At 35.2% G+C, this 24667-nt stretch overlaps 1 protein-coding gene across 1 annotated transcript in view; it reads left to right on the top strand.

The window, feature by feature from the left end:
- Nucleotides 1-24667, top strand: part of ITPR2 (inositol 1,4,5-trisphosphate receptor type 2) — a 507541-nt gene that overhangs the window by 350277 nt on the left and 132597 nt on the right. Inside the window, exons 42-45 of the mRNA XM_027838537.1 lie at nucleotides 293-493; nucleotides 2126-2236; nucleotides 12214-12309; nucleotides 14508-14627. Coding sequence (XP_027694338.1) covers nucleotides 293-493; nucleotides 2126-2236; nucleotides 12214-12309; nucleotides 14508-14627 — 528 coding nt within the window. The remainder of the gene's footprint in view (nucleotides 1-292; nucleotides 494-2125; nucleotides 2237-12213; nucleotides 12310-14507; nucleotides 14628-24667) is intronic.

Genomic DNA, 24667 nt, shown 5'->3' on the forward strand with positions numbered 1-24667 from the left:
GAACCTATATCAAGCAGAACATTGCTGGGAAATTCTGGCCTAGAAATGTCTCTTTCAAACTGTTCTCTGTAAATTTTGGAAATAGTGACATTTAGAAATACTTATTCTAAGGGTATTAGTAAGATTAAACAACGTTTGGGGTAAGATTTTGTATAAATCTAAAATATCCTGAATAATTAGCCATTTGATACAGCTCTGCTATTGATGCTTTTTTGAGACAAATAGAACATGGAGAAATGAAAATGAATGTGACAGTGATTCTTTTTACTCATTTGTATTACTTTGATTTCAGAACTTCTTGAGAAATCAAAACAACAAAACAAATTATAACCTTGTTTGTGAGACTCTTCAGTTCTTAGACTGCATTTGTGGAAGTACAACTGGAGGACTGGGTCTGTTGGGGTTGTATATCAATGAGAGGAATGTAGCTCTAGTCAACCAGACCCTGGAGAGTTTAACTGAATATTGCCAAGGACCATGCCATGAAAATCAGGTAACTATAAAACATAGCCCCAAGCTTAAAAGAAGTTATGACTGACTTATGAGCTAAAGAAGCAAGTTACTGAACAAATCAGTTATTTGTGTGCTTTTAAAAGTGATTTTTCTTTACCTTGACCTCATCAGACTTTCCCCCTTTCCTATCTGAATATACAAATACTGAATTATAGACAAATGAATGCTTTACCATATTATTTTTTAATTTGACTTTAAAGGAAAATTCCCATGAACCAGTGTCAGATAAAAATTCAATCCTTTGGAAGGAGCAAGGTTTCTTTATCATTCTTTGCTTTTATTTTTTATGGTTCTTTTTCAAAAATTTGGAACAGGCTGTCTTTGGCTCTTTGAATTAGGCACTTTGAGTATCCTGCAGTGTTCCTCCAAGGCAAACTTTAGCCTTTCTTCCAAAATGACTGGCCCTGATTCAGGTCTCTAGTCAGATATCAAGGATTCACTGTAAGAGTACAGAAGGTGCACTCAGGGAAAGGAAAGAAAAGGGGATAGAATGATCTCATGACACCTGGGCATGTACCCAGAGACTTCAAGATGCACTTAAGCATTTTAGAGTTACAATAACGAATGTAGAACTCTGAGATGTGATCTCGCACTAAAATGTCTTTAAAGACTTTTCATAGGTTTTTGTAAAAGCATAAAAATTATAAGAGGAACTTTAATGTTTGAAATGGAAGAATAAATGAAAAACTTCTTTTATAAAAAGAATTTTAATATAGCAATTGCTATTACCTATATACTGGGTAAAATCTTCATCTATGTTGTGTATAAAGAACTTGTAAAAGAAGTCAGGGAGCTTTGCCTGGTATTTTTTCTAATTTTAATTTTCCAATATAACTAATACAAAAACAAAAACAAAACACAAACACAAAACGTAAAACTAAAACCAAATGCAAAAACCATAAGAACACTATGTATTTTAAATTTAACAAAAACTTTACAATGAGAAGATGCATAATATCATGGGTTCAGTTATATGGTAGGTCAGACCATGTGCATACTTACATAGTCCCTCTCTCTCTTGATATAAAATGTTTAATATAGCAACAGCTCTAATATCTATCATACATTGACGCTAGGTGCCACTGTCTGTCACATAGTCTATTTAAACTTGAATACTCCTTACATTTAGGTTCCCAAAAGTTCTGTGAAATAAAATTAATTCCACATAATTTAATACAGTAACTTAAAATATTTGTTTAGAGAATATTTGATCAGTTCCTCAGCTTTCAAATTCCATACAATTTACTTAAAAATGGTATCTATAGAACATAGAATAAAGCAGGGCTTTTAGATTTCATAGGGACTCGATCTGCAATTTCAGTGGTATAGAGAACTCACAAATCAGGAAATTCTACCACTGAAGGTAAGTATCTTCTCTGGAATTTATAATCTTGAAAGAGTTGCCTAGAGCATTGGGAAGTAAAGTGACTTACCCAGAGTACATGCCAGTTATGTGTCAGAGGCAGGAATTGAAACCAGGTCTTCTTGGCTTAAAGGCTAGCTTTTTATCCACTATACCACACTGCCTCTTTAGAGATTCTGTATTATACATTGCTTAGAGTATCACTATATTGAAAAGTGAATGTTATTTCTTAAACATTTTGTTTCCTAGACTTGTATTGCTACCCATGAGTCTAATGGCATTGATATCATCATTGCACTGATATTGAATGACATAAACCCTCTTGGTAAATATCGCATGGACTTGGTGCTTCAGCTAAAGGTATCTAAAACCTTATACTTAGTAAAGAAAAAAAAAGAATTCTACATATAAATTATCATGGAAGTTGAGGTCCACAAAAGCCATTTTTTAATAGATGAATGGTCAAAGGAAATTAATCAATTCTTAAAACAGAAATTACAAAACATTAACTAGCATACAAAAATTATTACAAATCACAAATAACAAGAAAAATGCAAATTAAAATAACTCTGAACTTTCACCTCACCTAGCAAATTGGCAAAGGTAAAAGATATAAATCATCTATATCAAAGAGAATAAGGCTAGACAATTACACTAAACTATTGTTGGAGCTGTAAATTGGTATATGCATTCTGAAAAACAATTTAGAATTATGCAAAAAAAGGGGGCTAAACTGTTCATATCCTGGGATCTAGAGATTCCACTGTTGGTTTATTCTTCCAGGAGGTGAAATATAGAAATGTCTTTCCTTTGTTATCATAGATACCAAATATAACAGGACTTTTTTTGTTGTAGCAAAGAATGGGAAGCAAAGAGAGTGCTCATCTGTTAGGAAATGGCTAAACAAGTTGGGGCATATGAATATAATGCAATATTATAGTGTATAAGAATGCTAAATATAATGAATATGGAGAAAATTGGAAGAATTGTAGGAGCTGATGTAGGGAGAAGTAAATAGAACTAGAAAAACAGAATATACAATACAAGTGCATAAATGAAAAAAAAATAAGTTGAACACTGTATATAATTATCGTACTTGCCCCCAGATAAGAGAGGAATAAATGTACCTTTCTCCTTTGTTGGAGAGTTTGGGAGACAATGGGGGTGGAATCTTGCTTATACTGTTGCATATAGTCACTGTTAAATGATTTGGCTTAACTTTTTTCATTGTTGTTATAGGGGAAGTTTTAACTGGTAGTAGGCGTGGGTGGGTAGGGAAGTTGTTGAGGTAAATATATACAGGAATGACTCTGATGTTAAAATAAAAGATAGAAATAAAGCTTTAAAAAAATTTGGTGCTACACTTTTCAAATGTGTTGCAAAAAATCAAGTATTGGTGTATTTTTAGCTGCAAGATTGATAGAAGTAATCTAAGTACAGTATGTAAACTGCTGTTAACATCAAGTAAGATTTGAAGCAATATTCATTTTGATGGTATTTTATTAAGGTTCATTCTTGAAGTCACTCTATACTTCTCTACTCCCCCTGCTTTTATTTTCTCAATTTAATTATGTAGAGAAGAGCAAGGAACCCAAACATTAACTGATTCTTTAACCTTTTCACTTAGATTGTCAAGTCTAATATCAACTACAACATCATTAATTAGAATGTGTAAAAGTCCGTTATTTTAGTTTTATCACTCTCTATGTCCTATTGAGTTGCTGTCTTTCATTTTAGATCACACTCATCCCAAATACCATTAGTAATTTTACACATTGACTTTTCAATGATGTCTTTAAAGCAAGCCATTAAAACACTTGCCAGCAGTAGGAACTCTATGACTCAAGTAGCAGAGCAAATAATATTTTTTAATGGTAATTTTTTTTTTGTTTTCACCATTTACTTCCACAAGATTTTGAGTTCCAAATTTTCACCCCATCTCGCCCCTCCCCCACCCCAAGATGGCATGCATTCTAAATACCCCTTCCCCTAGTCTGCCTTGCCTTCTATCTCTCCCCCTCTTCTCTTATCCCCTTCCCCTTCAATTTTCCTGTAGGGCAGGATGGATTTCTGTACCCCATTTCCTGTATTTATTATTTCCCAGTTGCATGTGAAAACATTTTTTTTAAACATGTGTTTTTAAAACTTTGGGTTCCAAATTTTCTCCCTTCCTCCCTCCCCACCCACCCTCATTGATAAGGCAAGCAACTAAATATAGGTTATATATGTGCAGTTATGCAGAACACTTCAATAGTAGACATGCTGTGAAAAACTAACTCTATTTCCCTTAATCCTATCCTGCCCACACATTTATTCTATTCTTTCTTTTGACCCTGTCCTTCCTCAAAAGTATTTGCTTCTGATTACCCCCTTTCCCAATCTGCCCTCCTCTCTATCATGCCCCTACTCTCTTGTCCCCTTCCCCTTCTCCCATTTTCCTGTAGGGTAAGACAGATTTCCATACCCAATTGAGTGTGTATGTTATTCCCTCCTTAAGTCAAATTTTATGAGAATAAAATTCACTCATTCTCTCTCACCTTCCCCCGTTTCTCCTCCACTGTAAGAGCCTTTTCTTTTCTGTTTTTTTTTTGTGAGATAATTTACCCTGTTCTACCTCTCTCTTTCTCCTTCTCCTAGTATAATCCTCTCTCACCCCTTAATTTTATTCTCCAGATATGACCCCTTCATTTTCAACTCACCCTATGCCCTCTGTCTATCTATCTATCCATCTATATCTATATATATGTACATATAATTTTTCCCCTCCAACTACCCTAATACTGACAAAGGTCTCATGAGTTACAAATATCATCTTTCCATGCATGATTGTAAACAGTTCAACCATAATAAGCCTCTTATGATTTTCTCTTTCCTGTTTACCTCTTCATGTTTCACTTGAGTCTTGTATTTGAAAATCAAGTTTTCTATTCAGCTCTGGTCTTTTCATCAAGAATGCCTGAAAGTCCTCTATTTCACTGAATGACCATTTTTCCCCCTGCAGAATTATACTCAGTTTTGCTGGGTAGGTGATTCTTGGTTGTAATCCTGTCTCCTTTGCCCTCTGGAATATTATATTCCATGCCCTGCAGTCCCTTAATGTAGAAGCAGCTAAATCTTGTGTTATCCTGATTGTGTTTCCACAATACTTGAATTGTTTCTTTCTGGCTGCTTGTAATATTTTCTCCTTGACCTGGGAACTCTGGAATTTGGCTACAATATTCCTAGGAGTTTTCTTTTGGGGATCTCTTTCAGGAGGAGATCAGTGGATTCTTTCAATTTCTATTTTGCGCTCTGGTTCTAAAATATCAGGGCAGTTTTCCTGGATAATTTTGTGAAAGATGATGTCTAGTCTCTTTTTTTGATCATGTCTTTCAGATAGTCCAATAATTTTTAAATTCTCTCTCCTGGATCTATTTTCCAGGTCAGTTGTTTTTCCAATGAGATATTTCACATTGTTTTCTAATTTTTCATTCTTTTGGATTTGTTTTATAGTGTCTTGATTTCTCCTAAAGTCACTAGCTTCCAAATGCTCTATTCTAATTTTTAAGGAAGTATTTTCTTCAGTAATCTTTTGGACTTCCTTTTCCATTTGGCCACTTCTGCTTTTTAGGGCATTCTTCTCCTCATTGGCTTTTTGGACCTCTTTTTCCATTTGGGTTAGGCTATTTTTTAAGGTGTTATTTTCTTCAGTATTTTTTTGGGTCTCCTTTAGCAAGCTGTTGACTTGTTTCTCATGATTTTCTTGCATCACTGTCAGTTTTTCTCCTACTTCTCTTACTTGCTTCTCAAAATCCCTTTTGAGCTCTTCCAAGGCCTGGGACTGATTCATATTTTTCTTGGAGGCTTTGGATGTAGGAGCTTTGGCTTTGTTGTCTTCTTTTGGTTGAATGTTGTGATCTTCTTTGTCACCAAAGTAAGATAATATAGTCTGACTCTTTTTTCGCTGCTTACTCATGATTCCGGCCAGTTACCTGAGTTTTAAACTCTTTGTTAAGGTAAAAGTCTGCTTCCAATGTGAAGAGTGTACTGTCCCAAGTTTCGGGGGTTTGTACAGCTATTTTCAGAGGTACTTCTAGGGACCTGTAAATTTTCAGTTCTTCCAAGGTGCTATGATAAGGGGCGAGGTGTTTCCTCTCCACAGCCACAACAAGCTCCTCCATGCCAGCCCTCCTCCTCGCCCCAGGACTGCCCCTCAGAACTGTGACCCAGATCCAAGCATGGGCAAAGCAAGAGATTCCTGCCTCGGCACTGGCAAAGAGATCCTTGCAATCCCCCTCTGATCAGCCACTTGATTCCCCCTCAGTCTGTGAGCCAGAAGCTCAGGAAACAGCTGTGGCCCTGGGGGCGGCTGAGACTTAGCTCCTTCTCCCCCGCAGTCACAGACGTTTCCCACTGACCTTCCTCGTTGTCTTTGGCGTTCGTGGGTTGAGAAGTCTGGAAACTGCCACAACTGCCCGTGATTCAGTCCTCTGAGGCCTGCTCCAGGTTCGCAGTGGCCTGTGCACCCATGCCGCACTGTGCTCCTCTCCTAGCCCAGTGTGATATACCTTTCTGATCAACCATTCAGGCTGTCTTTGGCTGGAAATTTGTTTTACTCTGTCTTTTTGTGGGTTCTGCTGCTTTAGAATTTGTTTAGAGCCATTTTTTTTAGGTATTTGGAGGGCTTTGGGAGAGAGCTCAAGACAGTCACTGCTTTCCCTCTGCCATCTTTGCTCCGCCCCCAATATTTTTTCTTTATCTACTTGTTGAAACTATACAAATGAATGTGCACAAGAAGCCATGTACTCATATTTAGGAATTTATATTTTAGATAAACAAAGTAAATCCCCAAATGTAGACCAAGGGTGGGGAACCTGCAGCCTCAAGGTCACATGTGGCCTTCTAGGTCCTTGAGTGCAGCCTTTTGACTGAGTCCAGGTTTTGCAGAACAAATCATTTTATTAAGGGGATTTGTTCTGTGAAGTTTGGATTCAGTCAAAGGACCACACTTGAGGCCCTAGAGGGCCACATATGGCCTTAAAGCTGTAGGTTCCCCACCCCGATATAGACTCATATGTAAAAATTTTACTAACCTTCTAAATAGGAAGTTTTTTCCATACAATAAAAGTGATGAATATAAAATAAGGTATGGACATAATAGGGTGGCCAGGTGGCACAAAAAATTGAGTACTGGGACTAGAGTTGGGAAGACCTATCTATCTGAGTTCAAATTTGACCTCAGACATTTATTATCAGAATTATTATCACTCATATCACTCACATCATCATATTATCAGAATTATTATCACTCATTATCAGAACACTGGGCAAGTCACTTAACTTTGTTTGTCTCAGTTTCCTCATCTGTAAAATGAGCTGGAGAAGGAAATGGCAAACCATTCTAGTATCTTTGCCAAGAAAACCCCAAATGGGGTCATGAAGAATTGGACATAACTAAAAATGACTGAACAAGAACAAAAACACACACTTTTGTAATTTATCTAGGGAGGCATGATTGGAAGAGTACCAGAGAGGCCAAGGTGTGAATACCACATCTGAGGTCATGTAGAGGCCACTACTTTGGAAGGACCCTTCACCTTTCTTTTCCATCTGTAAAATGAGGGAATTTTAAGAAATCTTTAACCATCTTCAGTAGTAAGTAAGGTATATATTGTGTAAGGAATAATGAATTTGCAATTAGAAGATTTGGACTTGAATCCAAGTTGCTTGCAGTACTACTTGCTAGACTTTGAGAAAGACATCTAACCTTTCTTAGCCTTTATTTCCTCTTGTGACAAATGATAGGTTTAGATTAAATGTTCTTTCTAACTTTAAATCAGTGGACCTATGATTAGGGAGTGGATTGAATTTGACTCACACAGAGATTTAACTCATATCCTTGACTTGATTAGCACTTTGACTTGATTAATGATTTAATTAATTGACAGCTTGTACTTATGTAAAATGCAACTCAATTTAGATTCCTAGTAGAAGTTTTTACATTTCACTTTAAAATTAAGTTTATAAAGAAATTATGGACACTGGTTTTATAATTCCCCATCATATTATGTACTTCAGTATTATATATTTCAAGCTCCATGACTCGAAATATTTTAATTATCTTAAGGTAAATAGAGAAAACACTGAATAATATACTTCAGTACCTCATAGATCTGTGCTTACACTAGTAATAGGTACTCTCCTGATGTTGATCCTATTCCCTCTATGCCTTAGTAGATCTTTATGAGTTATTGTGACCGAAAAAGTTCATAATCTGATGGTCTACCTTCTTACAGTAAACCTCTTTTAACTTTATAGCTGGTCCTTAGACTACATGCATAACATATGTAATCTATAATTGGGATGATACTCAAAATGTTGACAGCTTTTATTTTACTGGTAAAACTTTTCATAAACAAGAGTTACTTTCATATCATGATGTGCCTTACAGAAGAACTTTTGTGAAATGTTGAAAAATATATCAGTCGAAAATGACATATAGGAGTGTCTATACTGAAAGAATCAGTTTATATATAATTTTAAGGAATATATATATTATATATAATACAAAAGAGGTACATCTATAATAGAAAGTCTTTAGATTGAATTTACAATTTATAAAATACAATTTTCCATATAACTAAATACTTTTTAAAAGAGTCTTTTAAGGTTAAACATGTTATATTTGCTGAGATGTAGAGTTGTGAGGCAAGAATGCATGATTTGTATTTACAAATGTTTAGTGTTTCACAGACAATCATAATAAAATACTCTGAGGTAGTAGCAATGTCACATGTTGTTAAGGTGTTATCATTCCACCAATTGCACCTTGCCAAACCTCAGCCTTAGATCATTCTTGTCAATCCATCACAAAGGTAACATTTTGCTTAATAATATTTACTTCTGAGGTTTTTTATCCATAGATAGCTTAATGCATCCTTACTGCTTATGTTTGTATTATAAGCACAATTTTATTATTTAAATATACACCTCATCTTCATTTAAATTTTTTTTTACTTAATATTAAAAATTTTAAATTTAAATTTAATTTAAATAGATGCAGCATGTTATAGTGAAGAGTTCTGTGCCTGGAGTAAGGAAAGCTTGGTTTAAAATCCTACCTCTAATAATTACTAGCTCAATGACCCTGGACAAGTCACTTAATATCAGTGTATCTCAAGGAACAACATAAGACTTATAGAATGGTTGCATTGGTGGAAAGTCCCCACTCTGGGAGTGCTCCCTTTGGACAAAATCACAGATCCTTTGTGTAATGTTTAAAAATTGATATTTGAAATGATTTCCTGAATTCTTCACAATAACATTCCATAACTCCATTATTAATCCTACCTACCTACCTGGTCTGCAACCAGTGTGCTCAGTTTGTTAGATCTCATTCATAATGATATGGTTTGATTTATGATCATGCAATTAATAACAACAATGACACTTCACCTTCATTCTGAAGTTTACATTTTCTTCATAAAAATGTTTGAGATAAATAGTACAAGTATTGTTATGTATGTTTTATAGTCAGGAAACAAAGATTCAGGAAAAAAAGGTAAGCTACTCTTTCTATGGTCCAAGATAACCCAGGTAGCACATGACAGAGCTTTGATTCCAACCTAAGTCTTCTGATTTTGAGTGTGGGGCTTTTCCCTCTCCAGCTTCAGTCTTGTCCACACCACATCCTACACCTTTAGACACTGGACTGCTTGCCATTGGTCACAAGAGAATATGCATAGAGCAGCACAGATCCATCACCCCTACTCCAGAAATAACTCAAACACATGAATTCTTCCTGATCGTTTATTGGTTTTTTTTTTCCCTGAGGCAATTGGGGTTAAGTGACTTGCCCAGAGTCACACAGCTAGAGAGTGTTATGTGTCTGAGGTCAGATTTGAACTCAGGTTCTCCTGACTTCAGGGATGGTCCACTCCAGGGCTCTATCCTCTGCGCCCCCTCGCTGCTCTTATTTATTATTCTTACTCTTATTCTTATTTTCATTAACATTGTATGATCTAGCATAAGATGGTTGGGCAATACTTAGACACAGAAATGATTCTGAATGAATTTAGTATGTTAAAGTGAAACAATTTTAAGTAAAAACTCCTTTATATTTCAGGGATGTGGGGATGGTTAGCAGAAGAGAAATTTGCTTAATATTAAAATGGACTGGAAAATTTTTTTCACCTTTAAAATGGTTTTAGTGATTTATAGAGACAATTTAAAGACATTTTACACTTATTTCTCTCCATTTCCAATCAAGATTGTGCATAGGATGGAATATTTACATTACTTATGAATCTTTTATAGGAATGTCATTTTATAGAAATGTTTTACTCAACTTGTCTTTAGTTGCCACTTTAATATGGTATAAAAATGGTTAGTATTATTGAAAAAAGTGACTTCCTACCTGCCTGAAATATTAAAACATTTGGCCTCTTTTTATTGCATTCGAGTTCTCTATAAATACAAGCTTTTTGATGACAGTAGTGTGAGCTAGGTACTTATATACTTGGTGGGAGGTGGCACTCGAGATTACAACATCAGCCCATACTTGTCTTGTAGCCCTGTTTTCTGCAGCAGCAGAAGAACAGGCTATCAATTAACTGGTGAGGGAATATAATATTTAATTTGTCCACCTGAAGACATTACATGTATATCATCAGTCAAGTTTTATCAGAGAATATCTTAGTGTGTGCATGTGCAAGTTTTCCCAAAGTCGGCTTTTCTGCCACTGCTCACTAGAGGGTGCTGGCTGCAAGTTCTATGCCCTTTCCTCCTGTGGATACAGTTTGATCAGTTTAATTGCCTTTGCTAGCTGGGTTCAAAATTTGGGTTAAGGAAAAAGGAATGAAATGTTATTCTGAAATATGATACTTGAGAAATATTTCTGTAAGACTTTCTCATTTGCTCTGCCCCTACTCCACACTTGGGAAATCTCTTATTCTGCATTGACCATTCTCATTCATTAGACAAAGGTGATTAACTTCTCAGTGGCTATGTGGTTTATTAAAGAACACAGCAAAATAAACAAATTTAAAGGGATTCTTTCCTAACAAAACTGAATAAATTTCTTTGCCCACTCACATCCTCCCTCCCTCCCACTTTTCCTGGGTGATTAAATGATTAGGAGGAAGAGTTCCGGGTTTACCAGCACTACAAGCTTCTGCACAAACAATTAGAAAAGAGGAAAAGCCTCAGGTGGTTTGGATTGGCCTTTCAGCTGATATCACTATCAGCTGAGGTTTTACAGCTGCTGACCGTCTGGTTTCTTCTGCAACACTGAGAACAGTGGCCTGTCTTGTCATGGAAATGTTGGGTTCTGCACTGCCACTTAGACAACACAGCCTTCCAGGATCTGTTCCATCTTGTCTTTTGATATTTCCTACTTGGGATACGGCCACAGTAGATGTCACAGTAAGCAGTAAATAGCAAACAAAAAGTGACCATCCATGGCTACCGGGAAGCACAGAAAGAATGGCATACAAGATGGGGAAAAAAAGGAAATTTGGGGGAATTTAGGGAAATACATGTTCATACAATTTTTTGTCATTTTCCCTAATTTCCTAATGATTTATTTCTCCCAGTCAGTTTCCAGGAAACTACGAATACCTACTACGTTTTGAAATTTCTGATTAGAATATTTGATTCATAAGATATCCATAAACAAATATGTGAAACAAAAAGAAATATAAGGGCTATTTCAATGTCTTATTAGGCAAACTCATTGCCTATTTTAACTGAAGTGCCAAAGTTATTTAATGTCTGTGACAACTCCTTGAGATAACCATAATGTTAAGAATCATGATTTATTTTATTTTCTCCTCCGTGAGTTCAGGATGACTTAGAAGACTAATGAATATATGATATATATTATATATGCATATATGTACATACATATATGTATATACATATATGTATATATACTTATAGTTAACTTTTTAAAAAGGCCACTTTATATAATACATCTTTTCCATAAAACACTTTATAATTACCTGTTAATTTTATTGTCATAATAAAAAGGAGTCACAAAAGCTACTAGTTAGAAATAGCATTGTAAAAGAAAGACTATTACATTTGTATGCATTACATAAAGTCAATTTTGTATTTGAATCACATTTCTTCAATATTTAAAATATCCTTTATAATGTTTCCCAGTTTGTTACTTTTACTTTGTATTGTCATTAATGTGAAAATTGCTATTTAAAGATGCAAGACAAAAGAAATGAACAGTTTAAAGTTCTTTCAGATAAAAAATATTGCTCTCCATAATCTCAATTAAAACAGTTGCAGAGAATCATTAATCCATGAAATAGTTTTAAAATTTGCATTCACTTGGTCTGTATCTCTAGAACAATGCCTCTAAGCTTTTGCTGGCGATTATGGAAAGCAGACACGACAGTGAGAACGCTGAGAGGATTCTTTTTAACATGAGACCAAGGGAACTGGTAAGAAAACTTTTGAATATCCATGATAATCTTGATTGGGATAAATGGAATGACTTTAAAAACAAACAAATAAAAGGTTTTGGAAGGACTGTTTATTTTAATAATGCTGTTGGAGTTCAATGCTATGTCATATCAGGAGAGTACTAATTCGTGCAAAATACTTTAAAGGAATGAGCATTTATGATTTCAGCCTTTATGACTTCATTATTTTTACTCATTTTGTGCTTTTCTAAAATAGTTTTTTAAATAAATTATCACATGCAACTTATCTGTTTTCTAATTTTTTTGTCAGAAAAAAATTTCTACCTGAATTTGATATTAGCAGTATTTTTGAGAGTATCAGAAATGTTTTCACTAAAAAATATTGCATTATCATCATCTTTGTGAAAAAATGAAAAAAGTAGTACCATTTCAATAGTTTAACATTAAGGGATTCTTGGCTAAAAGGAGAATTAAAGTATAGCCTAGTTCTTGAAACTAATTCTAGCCTATCGCAAATCTTGGCGTATGTTAGTTACTACACCAGAAAACCATCCAACAGTGATTGTATTTTGTCTTTGGAGAATCAACCTAAGTAAATACAGAAAGGCTTATAAACAACTACAGGAATGTGTGAAAACTTTCAGCTAAGACATGGAAGAGTTACAATCTGTGTCATTGGGGAGTTGAAGTATCTATACTGATGAAATGACAGCTCTTTTGAAAAGATATTAGAGATATTTGTGTACAAGTCATCTTTTCATACTAGATTATATACTCCTTGAGGGCAGATTGTCTCATTTCATCTTTGTTGTATTTCCAGTTTCTAGAATAATGCTTGGCACATCGTAGGTACTTAATAAATATTTGTTGAATGGAACTCAGCTAATTAGAGGACAATTATACAGGTCAAGTGGCCTACTTGTTACCTTTGGCTTTTACTGCTGAAAGAGAATCTCTTTTATGAATTGCCAAAAGGGAATATTTCTAGCGGTATATTAAATGGACTTCATGCATAATAAATGTTATTGTAAGTCATTTGAATTTAGTGGCACCAAGTGAATCAAGTACCACTGGGAATGGTACTTAGTCTCCAGGTTAAGCCTGGAATCAGGAAGATCTAAGTTTAAACCTAGCTTCACACACTTACTAATCGTGTGACCTTGAACAAGTCACTTAACCTCTGCCACAGTTTCCTCAATGTAAAAAGGAATAATAAGATCATCTACCTTGCTGGGTTGTTGTAAGCATCAAATGATAAATATTTGTAAAAAGTACTTAGCATAGTGCTTGGCACATAGTAGGTGCTTTATAAATACTTATTCCCTTTCCCTCTTAAGATATTTGATCCTATGTACAGTCAACTGGAATCTTCCACTAACAAGACTAGATATGATCAATAGCCACACTGTTTCCTTACATCTTGACTCCTTCTCTATAGGTTAAAAATGGCTTTTAGTAGTTGAAGTGTGCAGATAGAGTTGTGGCGTGTTTCTGCATCACTCATCAAGTCAAGTCAACAAACATTTATTAAGCACTTTGTGTCTGGAACTGTACTAAGTTGTGGGAATACATTATAAGCATAAATATAGTTCTGTTCTGAAGGAACTTACATTCTAGTGGTAGAAGACAATACACATACCCACAAAAAGCTAAAAGAAGAGGGGAAGGAAGGAGGGATCTTCCTCTACAATGTGAGGATATGGTAAAGAAAGTCCACAGTCAGGAGTAGAGCTTGGAGAAGAATGAAGACATGGGTGACTTGAATGTTTTCTTTAAAAAAGAGGCTCTGGGAGGAAATAGCCATTCAGACAAAGAAGCTACTGGGACTGAGTTTACTTCCAATGTAAGAAATCCAGGGGTAAAGTGAACTTTCAGGATGAAAGTCAAGAATGGACCCTAGAGAGGAACAGTAAATTAGGCTTCAAATTCTCTTCATTTATGTTTTGTTTTTTGGAATTTTGTCTACTATTGAAACCCAAAGTCAGGGCAAATTTTTTAAATAAAAAAGAAGAAAAACTCTATAATAAGGTATATTCATTATTTAAACAAAAATTGTCTCAATGGTAATTTTTTATATTAGATTCTTCTTATGATTTTTGAACCTCAAGAAATCTTCCAAATTTTAATTTGGACCACTCCTTGTAAGCAATTTAAAATAAATTTTATTTTATGTAACTTTCCAGTATATTTATTCACAATATTGACTTCCTTGAAAGGTGGATGTCATGAAGAATGCCTATAACCAGGGTTTGGAATGTGACCATGAAGATGATCATGGAGATGATGGCATTTCACCAAAAGATGTTGGACATAATATCTATATTCTGGCCCATCAGGTAACTGTTTTTCCTTTGGTTTCTTTAATAATCTATAGAAGAGGAATGTATTCAAGAGATGTTGCAAAGGTGAAAATGACATGCCTTAACAACAGATTGGATTTGGAGGGTGAGAGATAGTAAGAAGTCAAGGATAACACCCAAGCTGGGAACTAGGGACTAGGACATTGGCATTGCCCTCTACAATAATAGGTAAAATAGGCGGGGCAGGTTTAGGGGTCAAGATAAAGTTCAACTTTGGATGTGTTGACTTTAAGATGTCTACTAGATACCTAGTTTGAGATATCTAAAAGGCAGGTGGAGATACAAGATTGTAGGTCAGCAGAGAGTTTAGGGTAGGTTTGGTAGATTTAAGAATCATCAGCATAGAGAAAGTAATTAAATCCATGGAAGATGATGAGATCACCAAGTGAAGTAGTAGAGAGGGAGAAAAGAAGAGGGTCTAGGACAAAACCTTGTGGGACACCTATGGTTAGAGGTTGTGATCTAAGTTAGGATCCAGCAAAGGAAACTGAGAAGGAATAATCAGGTAGGTAGGAGAACCAGGAGAGAGTGGGGTCTTGAAAACCTAGAGAGCAGCAAGGAGAGGAGAGTGATCAACAGTGCCAAAGGCTTCAGAGAGGCCAAGGAGAATGAGGCTTGAGAAAAGGACATTGGATTTGGCAACTAAGAGAGCTTTGGTAACTTTGGAGAGAACAGTTTTGGTAGAACAATTCAAAGGTTTATGAAAAGAGTTAGGGGAGAGAAAATGGAAGAACTTATTGTAGATGGCCTTTTCAAGGAGTTTAGCCACAAATAGCAGAAGAGATAAAGGATGAGAGTTATCAGGGGTGGAAGAATCAAGTGAGAGTTTTTCGAGAATGGAAAAGACATGGGCATGTAGTGAATATAAATAGTAACTGTTTCTCTTTTGGCCAGCAACCCTGAGAGTCTTCCCCTCCAATTTTTTTTTTTTATTAAAGGGGCTATTCCTTGACTTATTTCTTAAAGAGGCATATTCACTGAATGGGTGTTGCTTCACTCAAAGTGAGAACCTGAAAAGACCTTAGCTTAAAAGAACCAAGGTCTCCTACTGCATTCTGAGCCATCTCCAGTCGTCCTGATTGATATGTGACCACTGGACCTAGATGACTCCAGAGGAGAAAGTGAGGCTGGTGACCTTGCACAGCCCTTCCTCACTCAAATCAAAGTCAATTGCAAGTCATGTCTTCATCTCCCTGATGTCATGGTCCTCTTTAAAAATAAAGAACAAACCACAACTACAGCCTATATTCAAGAACAACTCCCATATGAACAGATCCACTGCTTTCAATCAAAAAAGGTTGAAACAGGAGTTAACAAAACTCAACAAAAATAAGACTAACATGATGATTTTGCTTCAACTGACTCTGAGTGTTAGTGCAATTATGATTATTTAATATAATAAGCAAATATTTAGTCAAATTTGAGTCGGTATATGTTGAGTCTCAGCTGGTGTGACTTACCACTGTTACTGTCATGTCATCAGCCAGCATAGGCTTATGATAGAGATGAGATTTGTTTATATGTTTTAAAAAATTGAGACATTCTCTATCTCAAAGACCTCAAATTTTATTTAGATGCCATGCTATTCACTTATAAATTACTTTGTGTTCTCTTTATTTACATGCATATCTTATCTCTCTTCCAAACTGATTCTTCCATGATGACCAGAATCCAGGCCTTATCTTGACTTTGCTTAGAGTAATACTGTGCACACAATGGGAACTTAATAACTGTTAAATTGAATTCCTAAATTTAAGATGAATTTTCTATAGGATGATTTTTTTCCACTTTTCATGAAAATTTATCATTTTTAGCACATGAAAATAGACCATTGGTCTGAATGCTATTTTAACATGACCTTTTTATTTCTCTGTGTTGGGTGGAGCAGGAATGGGCTGGGCAGGATATTACATTTGGTTTCTTGAGAGGCAAATCATTGTTGCCTAGTTCTTTTATTATCATTGCTGCCTAAGTTGTTCTTTCACCCCACTAGACATAGAAGCATTGAATTGTGGTTATATGCTTTATTGAATGGTCTGAAATTACCATGGGTAGAAATGTTAATATAGATGAGGAGAAACTTCATTGTTTATGGAGTGTGTATTGAACCTTTTGCCTTCTGACTTGCAGTTGACCACGTAGGTCTGTTGGCTTTGCACAGTTCACTAATTCCAAAACCTAGACTTAACTTCCTCTCTTTAAGAAAAAATGAACTTTTGTGCAGACAGTTTATTCTGGTGTACTGAGGCTTTCGATTTTTGTTGTACTTTTTAAATGACAGGGAGAGTTCTGCATTTTTCTACCACTACATCCTTTTCTCCCCTTCCTGTGAGTGATCTTACCAGAAACAAATAATGCTTCTTGTAAGTGTCTGGTTTGATGTGCCTAAAACTATAAATGAGCCCAAGGGAAGTTTTAAAGTCCCACTGTTGCAACGTGAGACAGAGAAATTCCTTAAAATACAGGATGTTGTATCTTCTTGATTTGTTTTTCTCCTTATTGTCTTCTTTTTGCCTTTCCTTTCTTCTTTCTTCCACTTTTTACCTCTGTTTTGTCAATTCAGCTTTTTCCTCTATTTCTTCTCTTTTATCTTCTTGTCCTCCCTTCAGTAAAGATACTTTTTCTAGCAGAGAATGCTGACTATATTCAGGGTGTTTGGTAAAAATTAAATAGTTTTGTTCTCATTTTAAACTCATTGCCACACAGTCTTTATGAGAAAAATCTTCAGAACAATCAAGGACTTCCTTTATGGAAGGTATGAAAAGAGAGCAGATAGGCTTTTATATATGCTATTATACTGGAGACCATGCAATGACACATTTGTTATTATTATTATTAGTTGTAGTAGTAGTCACAATAACTGCTAGTGTTTTATTATTTGCAAAGTTCTTTTAAAGAATCATATACTATTTAAGCCTCATAATAACCATATGAGGAGAGCATTGCAAGAATTTTTATTCCATTTTCGCTGAGAAAACTGAGGTTAAGTTATTTGCCCATGGTCATAGAGCCAATAAGTATTGGAGATGGGATTCAAATTCACATCTTTCTGATTCAAAGTCTGACATACTATCCACTATGCCACATCCTTGTGCACATGATTTTTCAACAATCTTTTTTATTTTGACTTAAACACACAAAAAAAGATACAACATTTCCATACACAGCAGAAAAAAGAAGGGTCTCTATGAAACTATAAATCTCTATTTAATATATAACTTGCTTCAAAAAAGTATATAATAAATTTTACATGTTACTTTCAAAACTGTCTCTGCTTATCTATGTTTCTTTCTGAACTGAATTCTGGTCTTTTTTGTACACTTAAAAATATACAAATTTAAAATTAAAATTAAAATTTAAAAATATACTCCTTTTTACTTCACTATTGCAAAACCTCCTGAATCTCCTCTCCTAAAATTAAAAACCCAGAGAAACAGGAAAAACAAATCCTTGTAACAAATAAACAATGTTAGGCAAAACAAATTCACAGTGGCTTTGTCTAAAAAATGTCTCTTTTTGCACTGTTTGTCCATCATCTCTTTGTCAGAAAGTGGGTAATATTCTTCATGATAGGTCCTATGGAGATATGATTGGTCATTGATCAAAGTTTTTAAATCTTTCAATCTTGATGTCCTTATATAAACTGTTCTACTGGTTCTACTCATTTCCCTCTGCTTCAGTTCATTCTACCCAGTATTATCTGAAATAGTCTCTTTTGTCATTTCTTATTCTTTTTTCATCACTTTCTTTCATCACTTCTTATTCTTCTGCTTTCATAAACCATTATTTATTCAGCCATTTCACAGTTGTGTGAGAGGTAATCTAAAGGAGGGAAAGGAGAGAATTATTATTTATATAACATCTAATATATGCTAGGCACTGTGCTAAGTGCTTTTACAAGTATCTCATTTAATCTTCACAACAACCCTGAAAGGTAGGTGCTATTATTATCCACCTTTTACAATGGAAGCAACTGAGGCAAACAAAAGTTAAATGACTTGTCTAAGGTTACACAGGTGACTTGTTTAAGGTTACACAGCTAATAAGTGTCTGAAGCCAGATCTGAATTCAGGTCTTCCTAATTCCAGGCCCAGCACTCTATCTACTGTGTCACCTAGATGCCTAAGAAACCTTCTTAGATTATAGTTCCTTACTTTTCTTTTTTCTTTTTTTTTGATCCCTAATTCCAGATTAGAAAGTTTATTTTGCTTGCAGCTTTCCTCTCCCATTATTATTCTCTTTCTTACCACTACCTTCACCATTCTCCCTTATTTCCCTCTTGTTTAATATATTTCTTTTGTTTTTCTTTTCTTTTCTTTTCCTCTCTTTTCTTTTCTTTTTGGGTAGGCAATGGGGTTAAGTGACTTGCCCAGGGTCACACAGCTAGTAAGTGTCAAGTGCCTGAGGCTGGATTTGAGCTCAGGTCCTCCTGACTCCAGGGCTGGTGCTCTATCCACTGTGCCGCCTAGCTGCCCCTGTTTAATATATTTCTACATCAAACTATTTAAGTGTATGTATGTGTTTTTGACCCTCCTTTGTCAGTTTCAAATAAATATGGTTTATCTGATGCCTGTTCCCTGTATCCTTTCCTCCATATCTGTATACTCTTCTTCTCATGGACCCCAATTATGAGAAATAGTAGGTTCTACCTTCCTTTTCCTCCAATAGTGTATTCCTTTTACTCTTCCTTCTCATTCTCCTTTTCCCAATCCTCAGAATAGCACAGAATAGAACAAATCCATCCCCAGGACCTGTGTTTTTTCTTATTTTGCTCCCTCAATACCTTTTGTAGACATTAAGATTCTGAAGTGAAACTTGTTTCCTCTATCCCTATTAGCACTACATCTTCTTAAAGCCTTCCAATTACTCAAATAAATTTACCTTTCTAGGTTTCTCTTGACTATTATGTTTACATTTCAAACTTAGTTCTGATCTTTGAATCAGAAATAATTGAAAGCCTTCTGTTCCATTAAAGGTCCATTTCTCCCCCATGTAGGATTGTACTTAGCTTCTCAAGACATTATTTTTGGTTATAAACCTATCTCTTTTGCCTTTTGGAATATTATATTCCAGGATCTCCTCTCATTTGAAGTAGATGCTGTCAGGTCATATGTGATCCTCCATATAGTTCCTTGGTATTTGAACTGCTTTTTTGGATGCTTGTAGCATTTTTTTCTCTGATGTGGGAGCTCTAGTTTTTGGCTTATGACATGCCATGATCTTTTCCTTTTGGGGTTCCTTTCAGGAGGTGATTGGTATATTTCAGTCTTTACTTTGCCCTCTGGTTCAGATAGGGCTGGAAAGTTTTAATTTATAATTTCTTCAAATATAGTATCTATGATTTTTTTTAACCATGGTTATCAGGAAGTCTAATGATTCTTAAATTATGTATCATAGACCTATTTTCTAGGTTAGTTGTTTTTGTAATATTTTATATTTTCTTCTGTTTTTATAATCTGTTGATTTTGTTCTAACTCATAGAGTCATTGATTTCTGTTTGGCTTATTCTAGGTTTCAGTGAGTCCATTTTTGGGTGGAAGGTTTATTTTCCTTCCATTTCTTTCACATAGAGCTTCCGTTTCATTTTTTTATCTCTAACTTTATTTTTCTGGATTTTTGTATCATTTTTGTGGAAAAGCTATTTTTTCCCTTGAATCTCTGCTTATTGGGAACTTAGTGTGACTTAGTAAAACATAAATACTATTCCTCTTTACTTTAGAGCTATTTGTTTTTTGAGTCAGATTAATTAATTCTATTTTTGAAAAATAAGCTTAATTGAGGCTGTTTATTTTTATATCATAGTCATTTCTAGGTATAGTCTCCTTTCTCCCACCTCAAAATTGAACCATTTTTCATAACAAAAAATTATGCTACAAAATCTTGGTCATTGTCTTCTAACAATCTATACAAATTTCTGCTATAGTAGTCCTTTCCCTTCATAATGTTATGAGTGTGTGTGTGTGTGTGTGTGTGTGTGTGTATTTCTCCCCCTGTTTTTGATCCCAGTAGAGTTTATGTCCAGTAGTACCATTGCTATGTCAAAAGGGTATGAATAGGTTAGTCACTTTTTTTTGGTATAATCACAAATGTCTACCCAGAAATGTTGAACCATTCACCACTCCATTAACTAGGTATTTAAATGTTTTTCTTCCCCCAATACTGAATGACAACATCTTAAAAATTGATTTTTGCCATTTTGGAAAGTGTGAAGTAACACTGCGAAACTCCTTCTCTTCATTTCCTACCTGTCTGCCCATGTACCTTCACTTCCCTCCCTAACTCCTGCCTCTTCCCTTAGACTTTTCCCCTTTTATGTATTGTTTTCCCACATAAGCTCCTTGATGGCAAGAAATGTCTTTTTTTTTTGTATTTTTATCCCTCAGTGTTTAGCTCAGTACCTAGCATATAATAGGTGTTTAATAAATGTTTATCAATGGACTGATGGAACTCAGAAAACAAGGATATAATATAAGACAGGGTAAAAGAAATACTGTCCATGACTTAGGACAATTAGTATACTATCACCCAAAGCAATGTGCTGAAAATATCTCTTAAGACCTGAAAAGTTCAGTTATATTCCCTGTTTCTTAGTATGAGCTGTAATGAAGGTATTTTATTACTCTTTTGCAACCCATGAAATAAAGTAATCATAACTCAGTTAAAATCATTCACAGATAATTACAATCCCATCTTGTTCCTTTTACAAATGAAGTAAAGAAGTAGTACTGATTACAGTATGTTAGCACAATAGAATCCCTAAAGAGGTAAAACAGCATATGTTTGTAATGAAAATATTTTAAATAGTTTGAGATCAGTACTTTATTGTATTAGGGTCGCTAGGTGATGCAGTGGATAGAGTGCTGGGCTTGGAGTCAGGAAGATTCATTTTCCTGACTTCAAATCCAGTCTCAGACACTTACTAGCTGTGTGACCCTGGGTAAGTCATTAAATCTGTTTGCCTCAGTTTCCTCCTCTGTAAAATGAGCTGGAGAAAGAAATAGCAAACCACTCCAGTATCTTTGCCAAGAAAACTCCAAATGGGGTCAGAAACAGCTGGATATGACTGAAAATGGCTCAACAACAAACAACAACTATTTTGTTTTGTTTCAACAAAAATGAAAACTAGGTGTTCATTTACAATATTCATAGCCATGCCCTATAAAATAAATATGGCATGATTATATCTCAGAAAAATAAAATTCTCTTCAAAAATCAGAGAATCTGTGAAACTTCTTTAATGACAAAGGAAGTCCCACAGCTATAACTGCTACTAGTTTCACTGCTACTATCCTCCCATCCTTTCTGTTTTGAGATTTATTGGCAGTTTCAGAAAGTAGAGACATAGGACTGTCTAAAACCACAAGCTTTCCAGCTGGAGGACCCTGGGCCTAGAGTTAAATTTGGGAAGGAAACAGGGAAAAGGCAGTGGAGACAATGGTGCAGGCATTAAAATTCAACATGGCTGGAATGCAAAGTAATTAATTAATATGTCATCTGCAAATACACATATACACAGACTACTAGGATGTGAAAGATGGCTATCAGTATGAAAAAAGTCATTGTTACTCTTGAACTTTGCTTCTTGAACAAAACCAAAATGAAAATTAGAAGGTCTATTTTCAAGCCTTTGCAACCTTACTTTATCACTCAGTAGAAGGAAGGAAGGGAGGGAGGAAGGAAGGAGGGAGGGAGGGAAGGATTTAATAAGTACCTGTTTTGTGCCAGGCACTGTGCTAAGTGCTTTTACAAATATTACTGCCTTTGATTTTCACAACAACTCTGAGAGGTAAGTGTTATTATGATCCCCATCTTGCAGTTGAGGATATTGAGGCAAACAGAAGTGATTTGCCCAAGGTCACACAGTTAGTATCTGAAGTCAAATTTGAACTCAAGTCTTCCTGGCTCTAGGCCTAGATCTTTATTGTGCTAGCCAGTTGCCTCTGTAATAGTGGTATTGTGTGGTATTTAGTACATATATAATACTGTATGAATACAGAGGAAAGGAAAGATAATTTTGGCCATAAGTTACTATGGAGAAACTTCATGAAGAATGCTGAACTAGAGTATATTGCTAAAGGAATTATAGCATATTAAAAGGGAGGGAGGAGGATAATATATAAGAAGGCTAAATTCATTTCAGAACAATAGTGTGAGAAAAAGGTATGGGAATAATAAGCATAGCATATGGAAATTAGTTTGGGAGCAAAACAAGAGCAGAAGGTGCAGGACCATATCTCTCTCATAAACTATTCTAGTAGAGGAATTTCCTTCTCAATTATTGAGATTATATTTATAACATGTATTAATTGCTTTTTGAACTTTGTTTTCTTTTGGACCTGTTGCGTTTGGTATGTCTCAAGGGCATCTATTTCAAAATGTCCAATAGGCCAAATGGTGATGTGGGACTGAAGATCAGAGGAGTAACTGGGACTAGATATATAGAGCTGTGGGTCACCTGCATAAAGAATGTAATTAAGTTTATTGGAGCTGATGAGGTCAGCAAGTAAGACTATAGAGTGATACAGTAAATAGGTTGAAAAGCATGAGAACTGAGGGGCAGGGGGGAAATGTCATATTTTTCAGTTAATAGATTCTTGGTAACTTTGGTGAGAGAAGTTTCATTTGAGTGATGAGGTCAGAAGCCCAAATGCAACAATGGCACTCTAAAGTGGCAAGTAATTTCAATTTGTACGTGAAAATCTTAAATACAGGAATTTTAAATGACACTTCCTAAACCTCCATTTTTATTTCTTTGCATTGTTAATTTAAGAAAACCTTCTTTTCTCTCCTCGCTATTCTCTGGAATTCTGTATTCAGTTGGGTATATCGTTCCCTTTCTCCTTTCCCTTTCCCTTCTTTACTCAGCTATTTGTAAAGCCTCATCAGATAGCCATTTTGCTTTCTTGCTCTTCTTTTTTTGGGGATTTTTTTTTTTGTTGCTGCCTTCTGTACAGTATTCCAAACCTCTGTCTATAGTTCTTCAGGTATTCTATTTACCAGATATAATCCCTTAAAACTATTCATCACCTCTATTTCATATTCATAAGGGATATTATACAAGGCAAACCTATATGGTCTGATGGTTTCCCCTACTTTCTTCAAGTCTAAATTTTGCAATAAGAAGCTCATGATCTGAGCCACAATAAGCACCAGCTCTTGTTTTAACTGACCATATAGAGCCTCTCCACCTTTGGTTGCAAAGTATATAATTAAGTTGATTTCGATATTGACCATCTGGTGGGTGATGTCCATGTCTAGAGTCACCTTTTAGGTTGTTGAAAAAGAATGTTTGCTGTGACCAGTGAGTTATCTTAACTCAATTTGTCTCTGCCCTCCTTCATTTAGTACTCAAAAACCAAACTTGCTTGTTATTTCAATTATCTTTTGATTTACTACTATCCCTTATGATGAATGTGACATCTTTTTTTTTTTTTGGTGTTATTTCTAGTAGATGTTGTAGGTCTTCATAGGTTTGAGCAATTTTGTCCTCTTTGGCATCAGTGGTTGAAGAAAAGAATTGTGTTACTATGATGTTGAATGGTTTGCCTTGGATTCCAACAGATAGTCATTCTGTCATTTTAAAGATTATGCTCCAGTAATGCTTTTCTAAACCCTTTAAGTGCTTACTGTGTGCCAGACACTATGCTAAGTTAAGCCTAGCAACTCTAAGACACAAAATTATAAGAATGAATGACTTATAAATTCAGCTGAATGGAACATCAAAGTTTATATAGCCTGACTCTTTCCTTTTACATGGCCCCAAGACTTCACACAAGGGACTCTTGGACTCATATGAACCAGGTTTAAGGCCTGACCTTAAAAAGTCATATTCTCCTTGGTCATGTTGACTTTAAGGTACTAGCTCCAGAATAAAATTCCAAGGAAGTCTCTAAAAGAAAGTTTAGGTAAGGTTTATATTTTGGGTCTTCTCAAATGTAATAGGGTTCCCTCCCACAAAGGTATTCAATGTTTACTGTGGGTATCAAGTGTTGGGCATTATTTTATTTTCTCCACCT

Source organism: Vombatus ursinus, unplaced genomic scaffold, assembly GCF_900497805.2.
Source record: "Vombatus ursinus unplaced genomic scaffold, bare-nosed wombat genome assembly UNPS02014830.1, whole genome shotgun sequence".
Classification (NCBI taxonomy): domain Eukaryota; kingdom Metazoa; phylum Chordata; class Mammalia; order Diprotodontia; family Vombatidae; genus Vombatus; species Vombatus ursinus.